A 21,945-nucleotide genomic window follows, 5' to 3' on the forward strand; every position below is an offset into this window, starting at 1 on the left:
AGGCTACTGATGAATTATTGAACACTACATCTGATGAAAAAATTATGAATAATTTTAATTCAAATTATTTGCCCAAATTAATTCATTTGTGGAAAAAAGTTTTGCATACTTCAAGTAAGTTTCTAAAAAAATAAGTTAAAAATAAGAGCGCTTGAATTTTTTGTACTGGCTTAGCTCTAACAAATATTTTGGAACAAGGCAGTCTCCCCCTACTACTCAGTACTTGAGGGCCTACCTCTTAGGTTTCACTTCAACTTCCAGATTTAATCGCCGTGTGGGTAGCAAACTGAATTAATAAGATTAGTCTAAATAAAAAACAATTGGGACAATAAATCTGCGTCTTTCATCACAATTTCTCGTAAACCCTTTTAAAACTTCAAAATTTGATATTCTGTGGTTTTTATTCTCTCACTTTCCATAGCTAACAAGGGGAAGTTCGCTGTCGTTATCCACCACTTACCCAGGGCTCTTTTGTTGTCAGTCGCAAGCATGTGTAAAGCAATAGAGACCCTAAGAAGCAAGCAGAGAGCTCCGGTTCAGAGGCGCGGGTGCTCTCCAGTCCCCGTGGGGGGGCTGCCCGCCGTCCCGCCTGCTTCCCCGCAGCGGCCAGTTCACCCCAGTGGTCCCCGTGCCCTGCTTTGTGGACACCACCTTTCCTCTCCAAACTGACTTCCCTCGGAAGACACACTGATACAGAGAGCCTCCTGCTCTAACCATCACATTTAGCCCCCTTCTCACACCGAGCTGATTGGGAAGAAATAGAGTATAAGGAAGTTAACAGATTTCCTCTAAAAAATCGCCCCGTTCTACAGGGGAACAGGACAAGAAAAAAACTTCCCTTGGGAAGAAGCCGCTGGCTAGCGCAGCTCTGATTCTTCCAGACGTTCGCCCTCCCTTGGGCTGCTTCACTCAGGGGCCCCTGTCAGCCCTGTGCTGGCCACAGGAGGGGGCTCTTCCCCCTCGGCTCCCCAGTTCAAGCCCAGAATGTGAAACCTCAACCTTCAGTCCCTGCGGCACCGCTAAAATCATTTAGACGGCGCTTTACTAAAGGCTGAACAATGGAGAGTATGTGAAACAGCATAACCTCAGTTACGAGATTTGGATCCCCTGCCACAGTGGCTTTCCAGCATTTTCGGTCACTACCCACAGCAAGAAATAGCCTACTTTAGGCTCTACTACACACATAGGACTGAGGGAAGTTTCGCAGAACAGTGTTTACCCCTGTCACGTGGGGGATTCTGGCTCTTTGTTGTCTTCAGATGCTGATTTGATTCGCGCTGAACTGATACTGGCCGGTGGCGGTTTGCATAGGACTCCCTCAGCTCTTAGCCTAAATCCTTTGTTAAGGTCATTTCCGACCGCGTATAAGGGTAGCCTTCAGGAACCTTAGACTTTTTAAAGGCTAAACCAAGAAGCAGAAGCCCAAAGAGAAACATTTATTCTTTTCTGCTTCTCCAAGGCCTGCTTTTTGTGGTCTAATTTCTTGTCTCAGGGCGAGCTTTTCCCCTGAAGATTGATAGTAGGAATGCCGCCCCTTCCTAGGCAGAGCAAGCCTGCGCAAGAGGTCTCCATCCCACCCCGCAGGATGGGGATGCCTTCAGCAGCAGGGGGTAGAAGGAGGCTCTGGTAGTCAGTCTCCTAGAGGTAGGCACCTTGGCAAAAGTGAGCACGGGCGTTCCGACAGCAAGAGAGGAAATGGGGGAGCTGGTGTGTTCTAGTCCACCACAGTAACCGAGACTCATCACTGTTCAGCCTGTTTTGAAAAGGTTAACTATTCGTTGTTTATTGACAAATTAAACCCTTTGAAAAGCTATGACTTCCTAAGCAAAACTCAGCTCACTTGTGTCTTCTTACCTAATTTGAAAGAGCTCTAGCTCTCCATGGTAATGGTGCTTGGCAAAAGGACCCCCGTAAGCTATCACCCGTTGTTTGCTGACCGATGCACCGGCAATATGCTGCGCCGTGCTGCCCAGCTCTAAATGTGAGCCTGGTGGGAAATTCTAACAAATACTGAATATGGGACAGCTAAAGAACACAAAAACAGCTTTTGAATTTTTATAAACTTTTATCTCTCTGGCATGTAGAAGCGTAAGCATCCAGAGGAATGACTGCAGCCTTTTTCATATGAATGTTGTGAGGCCGAATGGATATATGATGATACAGGCAGATAGGATGTTAAAATCATTATCTTATTTTGCTTTGATGTAAATAGTGGATCACCAATACTTTTGTCAGTCTTAAATAGGCAACATTTAATAAAAATAAGGGGGATATACTACCTCAGCTTCTTCTAATCTAGATCAGTGAGATTCATAGCAACATTGAAAACATGGAGTTGGCAGCAAGATGGCGGTTAACTAAGCTCTTACTAGGAACTCCCTCTAGTCAGGGAGCACTGAGAGGAGATTATCTTGTCAGGTTAATACAGAGTTGAATGTACTTTGGATTGAAATGTCATCAATACATGTGAAAAATCAAGCTAGTTAACAAAAGGATTTCATTTGGAAGTCATGAAATGCTCCATGTTATGAAATGTTTTTGTTGTAATGAATAGGAAATCTAAAAACCACAAATCCTTGTTTTAATTTCTTGCATTTTCATATATCTTGACTTTACATTGCTAAAATAGAAAATAAAATAGATTTTATTAGTGATTGTATTAGTATATACTACCCAAATAACACTAAGGAAAAAAAAATCAAAGAAAATAACACATAAAAGCTATGATTAAAAGTGGGATTTTTGTGAGAAGAAACTTAGAAGAGTGTGTTGAAACTATGCATCAACATATTTTATGAGAAACAGTATTTTCACCTGAGGTCAGACTCCTTCAGAAAAAACGTCCTTATTATTTAAAAGAATTGATGATGTGATGGGTCTGAGCAAAACTTTTCCAACTGGAGAACATAAATTGTCCTTTAGGAGGACAGTGTGTGTCTTCAGATTAACAAAATATTTTCATACCTATGAAAGTAGAGACTGTGTTTCAAAGAAAATTGTAGATGTAGCTTTTGTAGCTTACAAACATGTTCTACTGTAATGCTTTTCTCTATTCTTCTCTTTCCATTTTAGGAGAACCTCCAGAATTCCCCTTTACGAACTTGGACCAGTAGAAGCTGTCACTATTGGCTCTGTAGATTTGGCTTTACTCTTAACTTTCGCTTTTTGACAACAAAACTATCTCATGATCTGGATTCTCAGTTTATGTTTCCTACTTTGAAAGCATTTGGGGCTGAATTTCACATTCAAAAAGTAAACATTTAGTAGCACTGGCTGGAGCTATATCCTGTGCGGGAAAGTCTGTGCAAACCTCCTTGCGCAGTCTGCCAACGCACTCCCGGGCTGACCCACAGCACCGCTCAGTACCCGATGTCTGTGTCGTCTTTCTGGGCACAGAAAACAGGAGATATAATTCGGCTTGATTGGTAACGTCTCTAAAATCACTGTCAAGATTCGAATGAGATCCAAATACTTACTTGTCCAGTGATCCAAAACAGAAAGTAGATTCATAGATGGTGAAAGGGAAAACCAGTGCTGCTATTGGAAAAGAAAAGAAAAAGAAAAAAAAACCTTGATTACGTATCTCGGCCGTCAGTCTCTATTCTGGACGTTTGAGAAGGCTTTGTAGTGCTCTGTACAGCTGGTTTGCTCAGCTCAGCTGCTACTTCAGTGGTTTTCCCTTTCACTCTCCATTTCTCTTCTTGAGTGATGAAGTAACAGAAATATCTCTTCTCGAAAAAGTGAAAGGTAAAAGCAGAGCTATAGCAGTTGAGTCAGTACTGACAACTACAAAACCAATGTTCCTGCAGGGGTCTGGAGGACCTTCTGACGCTTGATAAACTTAGGTGGGAAGATGGGACTTGGCTCTTTGCTTTTTCTTTGTTCTTTTCTTTCTTTTCTTTTTCAAATTTTGGTCTCCTGAATTTTTACCCTCCAGTCTAATGGTATCAAAGGGTGACCCAGGACTTTTTTAAAAAATGAAAATGGACAAAATAGCAGGTCTTGATTTAAGCTTTTGAAACACATGGACAAATACTTTGCTCAAAGAGAAAATCATTTTTTTGCCAGGTTTGGACTAGAAAATGTTTTAGTCATGTGAGTAACTCTTAACACTGAAGGTGTTCTTATTACATTTATAGCTCAGAATGGGGTTTCTTCGACTATATTTTGTTTCCAAAAACAGGTGGCAATTATAGAATTTCAGCTTTATTAATACTGTTCTTCTCAGGTAAAAAGCTATTAGACACAGAATTGAAAGGACTTTGAAAGATTATCTAGAATATTCTTTTTAAATTATAGATAAAATAACTTGAGACTTAGGTCATGTGACAGAACATGGGCCAGAACCTAAAGTGTTTGACTCTTAGCCTGGTCATGTTCCCTCTCTGATTACATTTGTCTACCCACAAGAAATGTTTGTGGGCTGATTCTTAGTGTTATTACTAAGTGTGTGCTGATTTGGTCTTTCCCAATAATAATAGAAAAGAAGAGACTATATCACTTGATATCATTCCCCCATCTTCCTTAGAAAGCTACACAGAGGTTGAGTTGTGGTATGGCTTTTTTCAGTATACGTCCCCAAAGGAGTACAAGAGTGCAAGAACTTCTTCATAGGATTATTAGAATCTTTTAACGTTTCTGTTGGTAGCCTGATGTCTTATGTACATTTAATTCTTATGAACTACTTACTTATATCTAACATACAGTCAAATATAAAGGCATTTTTAAAATATGTCCAATGAAATATTAAAATGTATATTCCAATCCCTACAGGCTGTGATTCTGCCCTGGGTAAATGTGAAGCCGTCATGTATATGTATGAGTAGTTAAAGGTACATAAGTTCTATGTACTCATATTTCGCACTTATCAAAAGGTCGTTGCATATATATGTGTTTATATAACTCATAAATATGTGCTGAATTAATAAATGAAGATCTTCAATGAACCTGGTCCAGAAAAAAATAAGAGTCATCAAGAAAAATTAGTCTTGCTGATATATTCTCTAAGAAATTGTCATCAGTTTGTCCTCTAAACCAATCCATAAGTTTTATTCTTGACATAGTAAATCTAGAAGCCTGTTGACGTAAGAAGGGATATTTAGCATTTATGGAGATATGAAGGATTTATTACTGGCTGATGAAATAGTATTTTAGTGATCACACTAAGTATCAACATGTTGTCATTATTTTAATATCTCCATATCTAAATTGTGAATTTGTGCGGCTCAGCTAAAGTCCAAGCCTGCAATCTGCGTCATCTGAGCTCTTGACTTCTTTGCCTACTTTGCATCTACGGGCCGAGGGCTGTCGGAATGCTATTAACAGTGACGGGCCCTCTGCCATGTTGACACATGGACACGCACAGTCACACAGATCAAACAGCTGCTGTGTCTCTGAGAGAAAAATGCGCCTATACTTCAAAACTGGTAGTCACCCATTTTATAGTCGAAGGAAATGAGGATGGAAACACATAATATATATATATAAGTATTTTAAGTTAACATGTTTAATTTAAAATAATTTTAAGTTAATATATTTATATACATATATGTAAGTTCATTCATCCTTTCCAAATTGACTAATAATGACAATAATGGAAAAACTTGTTGTTACCAGTCGTTCTTTTATGGTCAATGTCTTTCTGATAGTCTTAAACAAAATAGCTCTTCTACGTATAGTACAGGTCATTTGTGAGGGCTGCACAGAATGTTATTCATGCCGCACCAAGCTTCCTTAAATACTGAATGACAGAACGCATATTCATAGGAAAGAAACTTTGAATAGTGTGAAAGAGATTATAGACAATGCCCATATCCAACAGTATCAAATACTGCATTTTGGCTAATTTCCCTGGCTAAATTAAATTCTACGTAGACCTTAAGTTTAGAAAACTTTGTAAAACACAATAAGCTTTTATTTTTGCCCTCAAAATAATACCATTTGTTCCCCAAAAGCTGTACTTATTTATATTTCCCACTAACATAGATTGATTTGTACTTTCCTTTTAGATAGAAGAGCTTGAAAAGCAGTTAGTCCTTGCCAACTCAGAACTAACCGAGGCACGGACGGAACGTGACCAGTTCAGTCAGGAATCTGGAAATTTGGATGATCAGCTTCAAAAGCTGTTGGTAAGACTGTGCTCCAAATATTAACTCCGGGGGCGCCTGGGGGCTCAGTTGGTTAAGCAACTGCCTTTGGCTCAGGTCATGATCCTGGAGTCCTGGAATGGAGTCCCGCCTCGGGCTCCCTGCTCAGCGGGGAGTCTGCTTCTCCCTCTGACCCTCTCCTCTCTCATGCTCTCTCTCACACTTTTATTTTCTCTCAAATAAATAAATAAATAAAAATCTTTACAAATAAATAAGTAAATAAATATTAATTCTGGGAAGTTTCTCACCAAAGTATTTCACAAAAATGATTTTCTTTATAAAGTTACAAATTCTACATAATATTTGTGCATACATACACAACAGACTGTCTTGACAATATTCAAGTTTTGCATATAAGTAATATTCTAAACGTTACCTATTTTTTTCCTTAAGCAGTTACGGCTTATAAGTTAGGTGAAGCTAGTCTTCAACCGGCCCATCTTTCAATTAGATGAATGTATTGGACTAAACTGAGGTAGTATTGGGTGTTTAGTTTAGAGCCAAATAACATTCAAAACACAGACAATTTGAAAGGAAGTTTAGGTAAAAAAAAGAATTTTTTTTAAGGAAATAAGATTCCAGTAATAGTGAAGCAACCTGTGCCCTGTTAGAGGTACCAGAGGCTGGGAAGTTTAGGAAAGGACACGTTTGGCACTCTGCCTGATGTTAGCAGTGCAGGAGAGGAAATTCCTCTCCCTCCCAGGCTCTGCATAGGCCCGAGCGCCCTCTGCACACGGAGCCGTCCATCAGAGGCTGGCAGGGGTTGGAGGACCACGCGCTAAGACAGGGCTGGCGACTGTGTGACAAGTTCCAAACCTCGGGATAATCCTTCAGTTCTTTCCCTCCCACTGCGAGTCTCCTCAGGCCCTCAGTTCTAACGTGAATATCTTGCAGATTGTCTGAAAGACCCAGAAACCCTTCCTGTCCTTTCCATCGTTACCACCACTACCCCTTTTCCCAAGCCCGTCCTTAGACCAGGCAGGGCAGTGTCTCCCGACCTGGTTTCCTACTTCCAGTCTCTCCCCTCTTCCGTTTGGCCCGTAAAGTGCTGCCCTGCTCACCTCTCGTAAAATATCCCTCTGGTCATGTCACTCTCATTCAAAAATGACGTTCCCCATAAAAGCCAGACTCCCTACCTTTCGGGACTGTCCCCGACCCAGCTCCCGGTCACCAGTCCAGCCCTTTCTCTCTGCATATGCCCCGTGCACCAACCAAACCACACAAGTCCCTTTCCAGTCCCTTTCTCCTGATCTCGGCACCTCCCAGCTGTTGGTGAGGCCAACTCGAATGCCTTCTTGAAGTATTTTGATCTCCTTTGTAGCTTAACTCTGTGTCTTCAGTTGAAAAACCACTTCCAGTTTTTTGTGTCTGTGTCTTACCTTTCCCTTTGGGTCCTAAGTCCTTTGAAGAGCTGTGTGTCTGTGTTTCTCCTACTCTATTTACTTTTTGCTAACAGTAAACTCTGTGTATCTTTTTTCACTACTAAAGAGGGAGGTAATTCTGTTCACAGCCCACAGTGCTCCACTCCTAGGACCAAACGCTGTCCTATCATTTCTGAAGCAGTTGGCCGCATTACTATTGCTGTTCTTGCAAACTTTTGAGTGTTTATTACAGGAGCACACTCGATGTGAGGCATAACGCCTCTGCTAGAAAACCCAAAATTCAAAAACAGGATGACTTTAAAAATCTATTGTGTCTTAATATTATTCTATATTGGGCGGGGTCTAGTCCATTGAGATTTACTTGTAATGCAAGAAGTTTTAAGTAAGCAAAATGTTAACTTCTCTATCTAGTAAATAATTGTTCTTAAGCCATTAAAAAATAAGATTCCAAAATCAAAGTCTTTTCAAATCCCCTAAAACCTCCAAAAATGATATAAGGAAAATAAGACTTTTACTCTATTTCATACAAGTCGGAGGACATACCTCACTTCTTGTAGGCTGACCTGCATAAAAGAGAGAAGGAGCTGAGTCTGGAGAAGGAGCAGAATAAGCGTCTGTGGGACCGGGACACAGGCAACAGCATCACCATCGACCACCTGCGGCGGGAGCTGGACGACAGGAACATGGAGGTGCAGCGCCTGGAAGCCCTCCTCAAGTCCATGAAGAGCGAGTGTCAGGGCCAGATGGAGCGGCAGGTCAGACAGGACACGGGGTGGCTTCCCCAGTAGTCTCCTCGCAGGGAAAAATGGACTTTAGGTGTTGCCAGTCGAGCTTTTGTAAAAAAACATGAATAGACCTGGAAGTAGCCCTAAAATAGAGCTAGGATTCTTGGAGCAAGTTATGAAAACCTGTTATTTCTTTCTATATTTTTGACCACTGATTAAATAAAGTGTTAAGCCTCATCTCATTTTTGTTCATGGTTGACTAATGAGATTGTCATCCAGTTGCTAGAAATTGGTAACCTATGGTTGCTTATTTCAGAAAAGCATCACACCATACCAGGGGTCTGAGGAACAGCAGGATCAAAGGTTTCCAGCACATGGTTTTGGTTTGGTTTTTTTTTTGTTTGTTTGTTTTTTTGTTTGTTTTGGTTTTCCCCCAGGCTGATTGAGACCGAGAGATACACAAGGTGGATGCAGTCCATTTCAGTGCACTAGTGGCAAAATGTGGAATACTTTATTAACAGCCCTGAGCCTTCAGGACGGAAAGGACACGGTTCCAATGCCACATATTGCCACAGAGACATAAAAGCATTCCACAAAAGAGTAAGCTTCCTAAAATGTGAACGCAAACCAAAGGGACCAGTTTTGGCTTAGATTCCTGGCAAAGCACTTTCCTACTCTTCAGCCCAACCTGGGCATGAAGAAAGGTGAAAGGAGCCACTGGGAGTTAGATTCTTACCCTTTTCTGGACAAGGACCTGAGAATGTGAGCATGTGTTGGATAAAAGCCATTATTCACTTTTCTCTCAGAGGTAGAATTAAGGGGCAAGTTGGAGGGGAATGGTGAGGAAGAGCGGCAGCCTCAGCCCTGCCATACCTCCCTCATCCTAATTGAAACCGGTCCAGAAAACACGTCTGAGAAAACTTCCCAAGCTCCCACACAAGAACGCCATTCTGGAGCAGCATTATTACTTAATGACTGTCTCTCCACCTCGGTCTAATTAACTTAAGTTGGTCCGTGGTCTGCACAGAGTCGTGACAGCAGAACAATTTGAGTTAGCCTAAGTCGCTATTACCAGATTCGTGATTTCATGTTTGTGAGCTAACTTGTTTTAAACTCATCTATCTGCCCAAATCCATGAAAATTTCTTTCTCTTTCACAATCAGATGGCAGCGATTCAGGGCAAGAATGAAAGTCTAGAGAAAGTGTCCTCCTTGACTGCCCAGCTTGAATCCACCAAAGAGATGCTCCGCAAAGTGGTAGAAGAGTTGACTGCCAAGAAGATGACCCTGGAGAGCTCCGAGAGGACAGTATCAGACCTGACCGCTTCCCTGCAGGAGAAGGAGAGAGCCATCGAGGCCACCAATTCAGAGATCACGAAGCTGCGCTCCCGCGTGGACCTGAAATTGCAGGAGCTGCAGCACCTGAAAACCGAGGGCGACCACCTCAGAAACGTGCAGACCGAGTGTGAGGCCCTCCGGCTACAGATGGCAGAGAAGGACAAGGTGATAGAGATTTTGCGCCAGCAGATTGAGAACATGACGCAGCTGGTTGGCCAGCACGGGCGGACGGCGGGCGCCATGCAAGTGGAAAAGGCTCAGCTTGAGAAGGAGATCAACGACAGGAGGCTGGAGCTCCAGGAGTTCAAGGTCTGTAGAGGGTTTTGGCGGTTTAGCTTCTGAAATGTCTTTACCCTCATGAGGAAGTTGACTTAAGTCACTGAAGAGGGGCTCCGTGAGGAGGGTCTGTGGACCCTCTGAGATGGTTTGAAGGTATTTGTGCATCTGTGTGTTTTTGTGAGAAAGGATCCATCCCTTTATTTGATTCTGAAAGGAGTGGGTGGCTCCAAAATGGTTCGGGACTGCCGGTACGAAAGAGGAAAACGTCAGAAAATCCAGCTTCCTCATGAAACCATTTCTGATCCCACAGTCTGAAGCATTTCCTCCCTCCCCAGAAGATCTCGCACTGAATCCCATCCCTCACCACTCACCGACTGCACTGCTTGCCCAGCCTTGGCTTCTGTATCTGTGAAACAAAAGAACAGTTAACATAGTTCGTCACATTCGTTTCAGGTGTACAAGATGGCAGTTCAGCTCTTCCGTACAACCCTGACTTGGACTTGGGCGCGTAGCATAGAGAAGACACCCATCTCCACCAGGTGTTGACAAGGTTGTGGAGAAAAAGAACACACAGGGCGCCTGGGTGGCTCAGTCAGTTAAGCATCCAACTGTAGATTTCTGCTCCGGTCTTGATCTCAGGGTGGTGAGTTCAGGCCCTACATTGGGCTCTATGCTGGGCATGGAGTCTACTTTAAAAAAAAAAAAAAAGGAATACTCCTGCACTGTTGGTGGGAATGCAGCCACTGCAAGGGCACACCTACCTTCACCCTTACCACTGTTTATGTTTCACACAGCAGCCCGAATTAGATTTTAAAATGTCACATTTTATCACTCCCATGTTGAAAACTCTCCAATGGCTTGTCTCACTCAGGATGAACTTTCACATCCTTACATTGTCCTGCCCATGGCTCCCTCTCTGACTTTATGTCTGACTACTTCCTCCTCATGCTCGTCCACTCCAATGTAGAGCAGGAGAAATCCTTCTCCATCTGTCTTTCTAAATTCTCAGTTACCAAGACACATCAACAAGAGAAGAGCAAAGAAGTTTATTAATAAATGTATCTCATAGGGGATGCATGGGTGGCTCAGTTGGTTAAGTGTCTGCCTTTGGCTCAGGTCATGATTCGGAGTTCCAGTTTTGAGTCCTCTCTGGCCCCTTGCTCAGGGCTGGGGGCGGGGGGGTCTGCTTCCTCCCTCCTCTCTTCCCTCTGCCCCTCCCCCTGCTCATATGCTCACACCCTCTCTCTCTCAAATAAATAAAATCTTTCTCTCAAATAAATAAATAAAATCCTAAAACCAGTCAATGAATCTCATAGATACAACTGAGAAACCCAGGGAAATTAGTAACTCAGAGAGGTGGCTTAGAATTCAGGCTTAAATACCATCTTTAGCCAAAAGAAGGGTGTGGGAGAGAAGCCATGGGAAGGTGACTAGGAAAACTGTGGATAAAGGAAGGAGGTTTGGTTTGTAGATTGAAGCCATGCTTTCCCCATTGATAAGATTCTCTTATAATTTAGTCATCCTTCCTTTCCCGAGGGACATCCTTATAAATGGAGACTTCCTTCACAAGTCTGAGTATCCCTTAAAGTGCATCCTCTATTTTCAGACCTTCCCCTGTGCCTGCTATTTCTCAAAATAATCCGCTCAAAATAATCCTTATGCCAAAGAGGCATGTTTGGGATAGCACATTCTGGTTTCTGCCAGCCATTCTGATGGCCTTGCTGTTCCCTGAACACATTACCTGTGCCTAGAGCTGTCCCTGAGCCTGTCACATCACTTGCTTCTTTACCTCCCTCTGTGAGGTTTCTGCCCAGTGGAGAGGGTCAGGGTCCCCAAGACTACCCCCAGTTCAGCCGTTCGTTGGGGCGACTCACAGGATTCACAAGACTCAGCATGTCGTTGTGCTCCTGGGTACGGTTTATTACCGGGAAATAATAAAAAGCAAAGTCAGCAATGGGCAAAGATCCATGGAGGAAGTGAGGCACAGGCTTCCCGAAGTCCTGTCCTACAGAGTCACAGAGGACACGCTTTCCTCCCCCAGTAAGAGTCCGAGACTGCGTGTCACATGTTGCCAACCAGGGCAGCTCATTGGAGACCCAGTCCCCAGGGTTTTCATACGGAGGACTGCTCACACCAACACGCAGGGCCTGGCAAGTATTCCGGGCTTCCAGAAGGAGAGCAGGTGCTCTGCATAAATCATTCTGTTTGCAGAACTGGTTTAGGCACAGAAAGCCGCTCTTATCAGTTGGAGTGGTGGGAACCCTCCCAAGTCCAAGTTCCCAGACACCAGCGGAGGGCCAACCCTGTTGCAGGATCTAATAACAGTTGGGCTCTTGTCAACATACCAACATACCCCTTACGTGCAGAGCCCTCCCGGCGTTCATCCTGGTTCCCCACCTTCTTTGATTCCTTGTTTAGGTCGCTCATTAGTACCTATTAAATGGTGGTTGTTGTCTGTCTCCTCTCACTGGAATGTGAGCTCCCTGGGGACAATGACCTTCCTGCTATTCGAGGCGAGGATGCAGTAAGTTTAGTGAGGCATCTAGGACTCAGAGCTCAGAAGGACGCTCGCCTGGGGCCTCACTTGCCTCCCCTCAGGCGTCCCCTCTCTCCTCTGTCCCAAGATGTAAAGTACTGCCTGGCACAGAGTAGGTGCCCAGTATATTCCTCTTTGGAATGAAAAAAAAAAAAAGGAATAGAAATAATGAAGAGTTATTGCAAACGATATTGGAAATGGACTTCTAGGGTTAAAAGAAAGGTGAAGTGTTCCTTTTGCTTTCCCATTTACTGTTGAGGTTTTATAATAAAATAATTCAATATTCTAGGAAATAGTGAAAAGCTATTAAATACAGAGAGCACACCAATACAATGTCCACCAGAAGTACTTGTACATATATATTTTTTTACTTCTTACTCTGTCCTTTATATTTAGATTTTAAAAGATAAAAAAGATGCAAAGATACGGGAGCTTGAGGCCCGAGTGAGTGACCTGGAGCTGGAAAAGGTGAAGCTGGTGAATGCGGGCTCCGAGCGGCTCCGTGCGGTGAAGGACATCAAACAGGAGAGAGATCAGTTATTAAATGAGGTGAAAACCGGTAGGAGTGAGTTGAACAGCCTTACAGGTAGGTTCCTTTGGTTCCCGTTGGGCTGACAACTAGAGGAGCGCGGCCGGGGAAGTCCAGCCCGGACGCTGGGACTGTTGCGAAACAGGGCGGCAACATGGCCGCTCTTCCCACATCCTGGACAGGGAGAGTCACGCTGCCCCGAAATCCTGCTTCTGCTCACAGAGCCCCCACATCTTGCACTCATTAACTGTTAATTTGAGTCAGCCTCAGAGTCCATGAAATTTTTGACTGAGTTGGGGTTTTTTTTAAAGATTTATTTATTTATTTTAGAGAGAGAGTGCAAGTGTGTGTGAGTGGGGGAGGGGCAGAGGGAGAGGGAGAGCAGCAGACGCCCAACCGAGCGCAGAGTCCATCAGGCGGCTCAGTCTCACAACCCCAAGCTCGTGACCTCAGCTAAAACCAAGAGTCAGAGGCTTCACTGATGGAGCCACCCAGGCGCCCTTCTTTACGGAGTTTTCGAGAAAAGGGTGAGGGAAGTGGAAACCTTGAGTCCTTTGAGTCAACAGCTTGATGAGAGGTTTCATCATGAAGCAGCATGCGTAAACAGACGTGGAGCTTTCTTGAAAAATCAATCAAGATCTTAAATTTTAAAATAAAATATTTTTAGTTCACGATTAATGTGCTACAGGTGTCATCTACCCCCCTTCCCCACACACACACACAGTCAAGGATTCCTGAGCATTTACTAGGCCAGACACTGAGACAGGCCCTGGGAACACAAGAGTGAGGATCCCGGCTAGCTGCGAGCCAGAGCTCTATAGAATGGGTCACCGGACAGTGGGTGAGGCCTGGGGTGCTGGGTGCAGATGGAGGAGAGTCTGCTGTAGGATTCACACCTCCTCTGCTAACTTTGTGGGAAGAAAAGGGATTTGGCAGGTAAAAAAAAAGAGGTGGGAGGGCAGCCCAGGCAGAGAGAACATCGTGGGCAAAAGCACAAGGCCTGAAATAACAGTGTGACCTCAGAAGCACTTGAGTAAAAGTGCAAAGGAACCAGGGCTAAGAAATGACGCAGAATAGATGGGCAGAGCCAGACAGTGCGGAGCCAGCAAGAGACATTAAGTAGGAGATTATTGTCATCAAATGTACATTTTGAAAGGACAGTGTCTTGGCAGGTAAATAGAGAAAGGCAAGACTATAGGGCCAGAGGCCAGCCAGTTAGAGGGGACCCTGCAGCGGCCCCAGGGAGCCATGAAAACTTGAACCAAGGCAGTGGCAGTGAAAATGAGAGAAAGGATGAAGAGTATTTTGACGACTGTGATTAGAAGAGTTGCGTGCAGCCTTCAGGCTTTAGGTCTCTGGTACTGGGAGAACGGTGCGCTGGTCACCAACAACCGAGAGAGGGAAAACATTCGGAGGAGCGGGCTTGAGGGCCGGAGGGTGAGCTCCAGTCAGTCTGAGACAGCTGGTGGGGTGGTGCTGGGACATCCACATGGACATGTCTGGGTAGACAGATCGCAGCGAAGAGGCCTTGGCTCTCTCTGTCCCCTTTATGTGTGAATCCACCATATATAAGTATATAAAAAGGTGAGTAGGTGTGTGGGGGTGTGTTCTTGTGTAGAATGATGAGTGCATGCCAAGTACTTTAATAATTACTGGAGCTGAAAAGACAGAACACGTGGCAACCTCCGGTTACTTACCGTGTCTTGGAGACTCACCTCCCTACAGGTGGTGGTGAGATCTGTTGTGGTGGGTATGACCACCAAGAAAGATGCGGCTGGTGTGAGCCAGTTACACTGGTTGGGAGAAAATGGTGACTAGTCAGGGGGTAAAGGAGGAGGATCCACTCAGGAAATGTGACTGTACATCTGATTTCTCTAACAAATGATGGTGTCGCTAAAGGAAGTCTCTTCCAGCCCTACAATTCTGCGACTATTAATTACAAGTAAGGTACACTTCATGCAATGGCATAGACAAAAGTAACCATTGGTTATTATCGCATGGTACAGAGGACTACGAAGTCTTAAAAAGGAATTTCCGAAACAAAACTGAAGAAATGGAAGCTACTACAAACAAACTGAAAATGCAGTTAAAGTCCGCACAGTCTGAACTTGAACAAACGAGAAATACGTTGAAGTCGATGGAAGGATCCGATGGTCATGGTATACTTTACTGGATTTTATTCTCCTGCTTCTAACTCCATTATTCTAACTAATAAGTCTAGATTTACTAAAGCACAGACCTGGACACGTCACGTGCCACCTCTTCTGGGTGCCGCACCCTGTGAGAGACACAGCAAGGGGCACCCATGCCAGGTGTCAGAGAGCAGACATTCTGCTCAGGGTTTTTTAGGGAAAAGGCCATGTGCTTCGTTTAATCCAAAAAGTATCGGAGTCTTTTCCTGTGGCTGTTTCAGTAATTTCTAACAGATCTCAACGTCCGTAAGTGCCAATTAATTACTCTTAAGGAACTGTTGCTAAAAATACAAGTTACCGATGATTTTCATTCATCCCCTTAGTTTTCCCATGTTCATTATCAACATAAACTATAAGTCTGTGGTTGCCAGTTCCTGATTCTTTCTCTGTGGTAAAAATGGGAAAACGCCCTGGGAATTGAGCTGCCGGGATGAGTGGTCCCTTGTCACCACTTAACTCCATTGTTCCCTTTGTCCCCTGCTGCCCGTATTAATTCTGAGAGAGAAGGCTATCTGCTGTCTTATATCATTCATATCGATGTTGGTATGGCTGTATGTATAAATGAATATGAATATATATTAATATATATGAATAAACATTAAGTTAGGGGCACCTGGGTGGCTCAGTGGGTTAAGCCTCTGCCTTTGACTCAGGTCATGATCTCAGGGTCCTGGGATCGAGCCCCGCATCCGGCTCTCTGCTCAGCGGGGACCCTGCTTCCTCCTTTTTCTCTGCCTGCCTTTCTGCCTACTTGTGATCTCTGTCTGTAAATTAATAAATAAAATCTTTGAAAAAAAAAAAGAATAAACATTAAGCTAAGTAAAGTCTATATTTTTTTTATTTCTCAATATTTTTTAATGTCAAAAAATTGATTTCTGTGCCCGCTTCAGCAGCACATATACTAAAACTGGAGCCATTCAGAGAAGATTATCATGGCCCCTGTCCAGAGGCAGCACACAGGTTCTCGAAGCATCCTGTGTTTTGTGCCTCCCTTGCAGGTTCAGCTTTTCCTTTGCTGGTTAACACCAAGAAAATGGTAGGGTTTGAAGAGGTCGCTCAGGAGGCCCATTTGGGGTCTGTTCCCTCCCCCTGTCCCCTCCCCCCCACTCCCCCGCCCCCACTCCCCCACACCCCCACACTCCCCACCGCCACCAAAGAGAGTCCTTTCCTCAGTGCCCTCCAGGCATTTCAGCCACATCCCCAATCACACTAAAGAGATTGAAGAAAAGTTTCGAAGGCCAACCATGACAGCTTAATGAGACCAGAGTTGTTCCGAGCCGTAGAATGAGGTGAGCAGTGAGCAAATGGTGGACTATCTCTCCCTCAGGAAAGCCATGTGCTCTGCCCCATCAGCCCTGTTTTGACAGCTTAGCTAGAGGAACTGTGTCTTGTTAGCAAGAAGTCAGACCTTTCATCCTCTGAGAGTTTGTTTCTAAAGAATGACACAGTTTCTCTTTTCACCCTCTACACTCTATCTGGATCTGACCCAAAGCCATGGCATTTTCAAACCTCTTTCCTCAGCTGCCAGTGGAAAACAACATGGGTCTCTGGCTCTGAATTTCCAAGTGAGGATGAGCGTCTTAGATCTTTTCAGGGGCCTGCTGTGTCTGAACTGGTCATTGCCTCCTGCCTGCCTTGAACGTTCTCATCCCGTGCCTAGTTTTACTAAAATAATTCCATATATGCTCACGCTGTGAATGTGATGGTTGAAACAGCAATGAGTTCCAAACACATGCAGTAACCATGGGAATGAAAATTGAATGGTTTGTGGTATCGCAGGACTTTTTAAAAACATCACTTAATAATAGATGCCTTACACAGTCACTGTGACATGTTTATAGGATAACATATGAACAAGTAAGAGATGTCTTTATGGTATTTTGAATATGAGTTTCTGGAAAATTATTTTAGTAAAAATACTATATATATTATTCATTATATGACTGTGTTTATGTATATGTTTTCTATATGGGTGAGTATGAATTCGGTCAATATTATAACCATGGGTGATACGGCAAGTTATTACGGTCAATGAAATTAATATCAATAGGAAGGAAATCACAAAACATCAATTTCAGCTCAAAATCTCTGAGCAATTGCTGAAAACTGTCATAGCACTCTCTGGAAACTGTCCAGGTGCCGTGGAGAATCGTGTCCCCGTGTCCCAGTATTTAACCATCAATTTATAGTCGGTGCTCAAAATTTAGAAACCTTAAAAATGAAGGCGGTTTGCTTCCTTTTTTCCCCCCAGCTATGAAAGTGGCCATGGGGATGCAGAAGCAAATCACGGCTAAAAGAGGCCAAATAGACGCACTTCAGAGCAAGATACAGTTTTTGGAAGAGGCAATGACTAACGCAAATAAGGTGAGTCCGTGTCCTCGGAGTGGAGGACGCCGGTGTGTCCCTCTCAAATACATGCCAGGCAGGAGAAGACGTGGCAGAGTTACAAAGTACACAGGAGACATGAGGCTCTTTCTGAGCAAGAGAATGAAGGAAAAGCTCCAAAGGAACGATTGAGTAGGACCTTGAAAGAGCTCGTATTTTCAATGCAGAAAATGGGCAAAAGGACTTTCCTGGTAGAGACAGAATGATTTTATGTGATCTCTGTGTTCTGAAATAATGTGATGTGTGTGTTCTTGAAATCACTGTGCTCTGCCGGACTGTGCGGTCCGAGCCCCGGGGACGCTGAGAACAGTGGGATTCAGAGGGCCCGACTAACAGATTTCATCAGTGACGTGCCAGAAAGAGGAACCGAATGAAAATGGTAGCACAGTTTTACACATGTCACATGTTAAATGGTGAAGAAACACATAAACACTACAGTAAATATGGCCCTTAATCTTGAAAAAGACCTGAAGCTTGCTTGTGGAAGTGTACATCAGAGTTGTGGCTTGTGAGGTATTATGAGGGGGTAAAGGGGGGGTTTTCTTAACACCGGATGCTCATGGATGTGACTCCTAACAAGGTAAGCTGAGGCAGCGGTAGATGGGTGTTTGAGGAGTGTGCATGCATGCTTTCTGTGAATTCCTGCCCAGCTCTGTTTAGCTGGGCGTTATTTTTCATTGACTTAGTATTTCTCATAAATGAAACTTGCATAATAAGTGTGAAATCAGCGTTGTGCTCCGACGTTCCCTGATACATCAGTCACTTTGGAACAGATCACCAATTTGGAAGGAATTTATATCAGAACTGACTGTAACAGAGGTAGGAAGTCAAGAGCATAAGTAGAAGACACGGGCAGCTCAAGTGATTGCTTTCCCCTTACCCAAAAGGACCTGGTGACATCCTTCTTCAGAGTGCGGCAGAACCGTCCCGAGTATGTACAAAGGCACGGGTTTGTGCAGACCCCTCAGCATACGGACTGAGTTACTTCCTTTTTCAGGTTTTTTCCTATTTTTTTTCTTCCCTCCTTTTCTCTCATCCTAATTTTTTTTCCTCCTTTGATTATTTGATCATTTGGGACCTAAAGCCATGCTTATTCTCATCCTCTGTGGGAAATCTTAGGGCATAAGGGGTCACTGCCTGCCGTTATCACAGGTGCCTGCCCCCACCCGGAGGAAGGGATTCATCAAAACCCACGGACATTCCCTTCATACAGAAGGGAGACAACTTGTCACATTTATCTTTCTTTCTGAAGCCTTTTCTGTCTAACTAATCAGAAAAAAAAACAATTATTTCCATCCAAAAGGATTATTACAGCGACAGCACCATCTACCTTGTTTACATTATACATTTTCTCAAAGAAACAAAGAAATACAGACTCAGTCAGTTGAGGTTACTTGACTACTGTGCATTTCTTTTTGTCTCCCTATTCCATGATTTTTTTTTTTAGAGGAATGTGAATGAATTTCAATGAGATTTTGTTGAATACCAAAGACTCTTCCAGAAGTAGATCAATAAGAACATTCTCATCACTGGACCTTGAGGGCAGGAACCGTGTGCCCCATCTTTTTGGGGTCTGCAGTAGGCATTTGTGAAATGAATATTCAACCTTGAAACAAAATAGAAGCCCCCAAAGCTTTCAAATAAAGGCATCTTCTTTAAATCTCTTTTGTCATTTTGAACAAATTTCAGTAAAATTGAATGTGTGATTACTCAATCTCAATCCACCATCATGCCATCTCTTTTTGTGCAACATAGTTATGACATGTTTTGTAGGTTTTATCGAAGATTTAATAAGATTTATGAAGATTTAAGAAGAAGTAATAATACCAGTAGTGATAAAAATTAAAGAGTCCATGGTAACAATTCCAACAGTTCCCAGCTCCAACTCCAAAGCAATTAAATGGCGTATGAGTTGAACTACAGTTCAGGCCTTTATGCAAGTTTCATATTTCCATCACATCAGGGCACCTAAATCAGTATATTATTTCTGATATTTTTTCCTCTATCATTACAGGAAAAGCATTTTCTAAAAGAAGAGAAGAATAAATTAAGCCAGGAACTGAGTACTGTTGCAACAGAAAAAAACAAGATGGCTGGAGAACTGGAGGTCCTGAGATCCCAGGAAAGGCGTTTGAAAGAAAAGGTTGCGAATATGGAAGTTGCCCTTGATAAGGTAGTTATTAACTAAAGGTGTAATTATCAGCTACATAGCTATTAAGTAGACTTGCTCTGAATAAAAGCCCCGTGTTGATACGAACCAAATCCCTATTATACCACAGTCACCTAGCACAAGGAAAAACTATTTCCTATGGAGAAGGCTCTTCTGTGCTTTAAAACATAGTTATAATGCTAACATTTTGCCAAATTATCTTTTTGGAGCTAACACACTCACAGGGGCACCAAGATATAAGACATGAGATGCTCCTGATGTCCTCAGTAGACTGAAGAAATAAGAATGTCTCCATTCTGGGGCGCCTGGGTGGCTCAGTGGGTTGGGCCGCTGCCTTTGGCTCGGGTCATGGTCTCACGGTCCTGGGATCAGGTCCAGCGTCGGGCTCTCTGCTCGGCGGGGAGCCTGCTTCCCTCTCTCTCTCTCTCTGCCTGCCTCTCCGTCTACTTGTGATCTCTCTCTCTGTCAAATAAATAAATAAAATCTTTAAAAAAAAAAAAATGTCTCCATTCTAACTTACTGCCACAGAACGACTTGAACACTAGGTAGAATACAGTCTGTTAATGATATCAGTAAAATGGTAGTGTAATGCTAGTGTCTGACATTTGTTGGGGTCCAGAAAATGCAGGCAGTAAACACAGCTTAAAGAATGAGAAGAATTACCACGAAGTGTCAGAAGGTCAAAAAAAAAAAAAAAATGAGAAGGATTAATGACATTGTATTTGTAGTTACCATTCATCAGAGAGGAATAAATCTTTTTGTCATTCAAGAACTCTGAAAGGCTAAAAATATACCCAGACTAGTCCTTGATTCTTAAGAAATCAGAGCCTTGATGGTTAGGTAAAATGATCTGTGATCCCACCTATGTCAACTTTGGTTTTAAAACCAAATTTTAAAAAATTGACTCAGTGAATTTCAGTTGTTATTTCTCTGTGTGTGTATATATATATATGTGTGTGTGTGTATATATATATTATATTGTTAAAGCTGTTTGCTCATTTCATCCTGTTTCTTCATTCTCTTGAATGCCCTTCATGTACTAAATGTTGTATAGATGCTGGAGATACAGAGAATAAAGCCAGGGCCTCTAATTGTTCTAAGTTTATTGAATAAAATAAATAGATAAATGCAAGTTAGTGTGCTAAGAGTGGGGGAAGTTCCCTTGAAGAGCCAGCAACTCAGTTATTTATAGATTAATCAAACTGTGCAGAGAACAGAGGATAAACCACATGTGGTCCTTGTTCGCAGGCATCCTTGCAGTTTGCAGAATGTCAAGATATCATACAGCGTCAGGAACAAGAGTCTGTGCGCCTAAAACTTCAACACACGTTGGATGTAAAAGTGAGGTCTTTTTTTTTTTTCATCATAAATAGTTTAAGCAAAAAATAGTGCCACTCTTTGATGTACTTATATATTTTCTTCATGTGCCTTAGAAACATTCAAGTGTACTTTCAACACTATCTGATACTAGCCATTATAAATTCTGTATAAACATCCTTACGTTCTATACCTATCCTTTTCCTGTTACGAGTTTGGTAGCAATTAAAGCACCGTATTCTGTGTTATGTTTGTAATAAGAGGGGTGAGCAACAGAGGTGCCTTGAGGATGCCCGAAGAAGAATCTTCCATACAGAAGGAGGTTCAAGCAAGTGCAAAGCCCCAACATACGAGTGTGTTTGTCTTGTTTGGGGAATAGCAAATGTGATTTAATCTGCGTGACAGAAGCGTGCTCTTTAAAAACGGTACATGTACATCTGTGTTCCAAGTATATTTTAAAGCTGCAGACATACATGAAAGTCCTTTTTTTAAAAGATTTTATTTATTTATTTGACAGATCCCAAGTAGGCAGAGAGGCAGACGTGGGGGTGCGGAGAGCAGGCTCCCCGCTGAGCAGAAAGCCCGATGCAGGGCTCGATCCCAGGACTCTGGGATCATGACCTGAGCTGAAGGCAGAGGCTTTAACCCACTGAGCCACCCAGGCGCCCTACAATAGTCTCAGTAACAGATGCTCACGTGGGCTGAGCAGTTCGCCAGGCTTACCGTGAGGTCTTGGGCAAAACCGAGAAGCCAGCCTAGCGGCACCCCAAGGTGTCTTCCCGGCTCCAGGGCTTTTCACAATGCTGCGGGAAGGCACCTTGCTGAGCATCCGCTTCGTCTGCGAAGAGTAACTTGGGCAGAAGCATCTGGCTTGATACTCTGCGTGATGACTCTGTAGATGTTCAGCACCCAAGACAGATTATGTTTGCAAAATGCATCTGATCCCA

General features: G+C 43.2%; 1 protein-coding gene across 1 annotated transcript in view; it reads left to right on the top strand.

Moving 5' to 3' along the window:
• The window catches only part of LOC111149286 (coiled-coil domain containing 158), a 74,566-nt gene that overhangs the window by 22,082 nt on the left and 30,539 nt on the right, over nucleotides 1-21,945 (top strand). The window contains exons 8-15 of the mRNA XM_022506270.1: nucleotides 6,009-6,128; nucleotides 8,086-8,283; nucleotides 9,417-9,899; nucleotides 12,802-12,991; nucleotides 14,941-15,093; nucleotides 17,378-17,490; nucleotides 19,526-19,684; nucleotides 20,930-21,022. Of these exons, the coding sequence (XP_022361978.1) occupies nucleotides 6,009-6,128; nucleotides 8,086-8,283; nucleotides 9,417-9,899; nucleotides 12,802-12,991; nucleotides 14,941-15,093; nucleotides 17,378-17,490; nucleotides 19,526-19,684; nucleotides 20,930-21,022 (1,509 nt within the window). The remainder of the gene's footprint in view (nucleotides 1-6,008; nucleotides 6,129-8,085; nucleotides 8,284-9,416; nucleotides 9,900-12,801; nucleotides 12,992-14,940; nucleotides 15,094-17,377; nucleotides 17,491-19,525; nucleotides 19,685-20,929; nucleotides 21,023-21,945) is intronic.

The sequence above is a fragment of the Enhydra lutris genome, unplaced genomic scaffold (assembly GCF_002288905.1).
Source record: "Enhydra lutris kenyoni isolate GAN:26980312 unplaced genomic scaffold, ASM228890v2 scaffoldscaffold21, whole genome shotgun sequence".
Taxonomy (NCBI): Eukaryota; Metazoa; Chordata; class Mammalia; order Carnivora; family Mustelidae; genus Enhydra; species Enhydra lutris.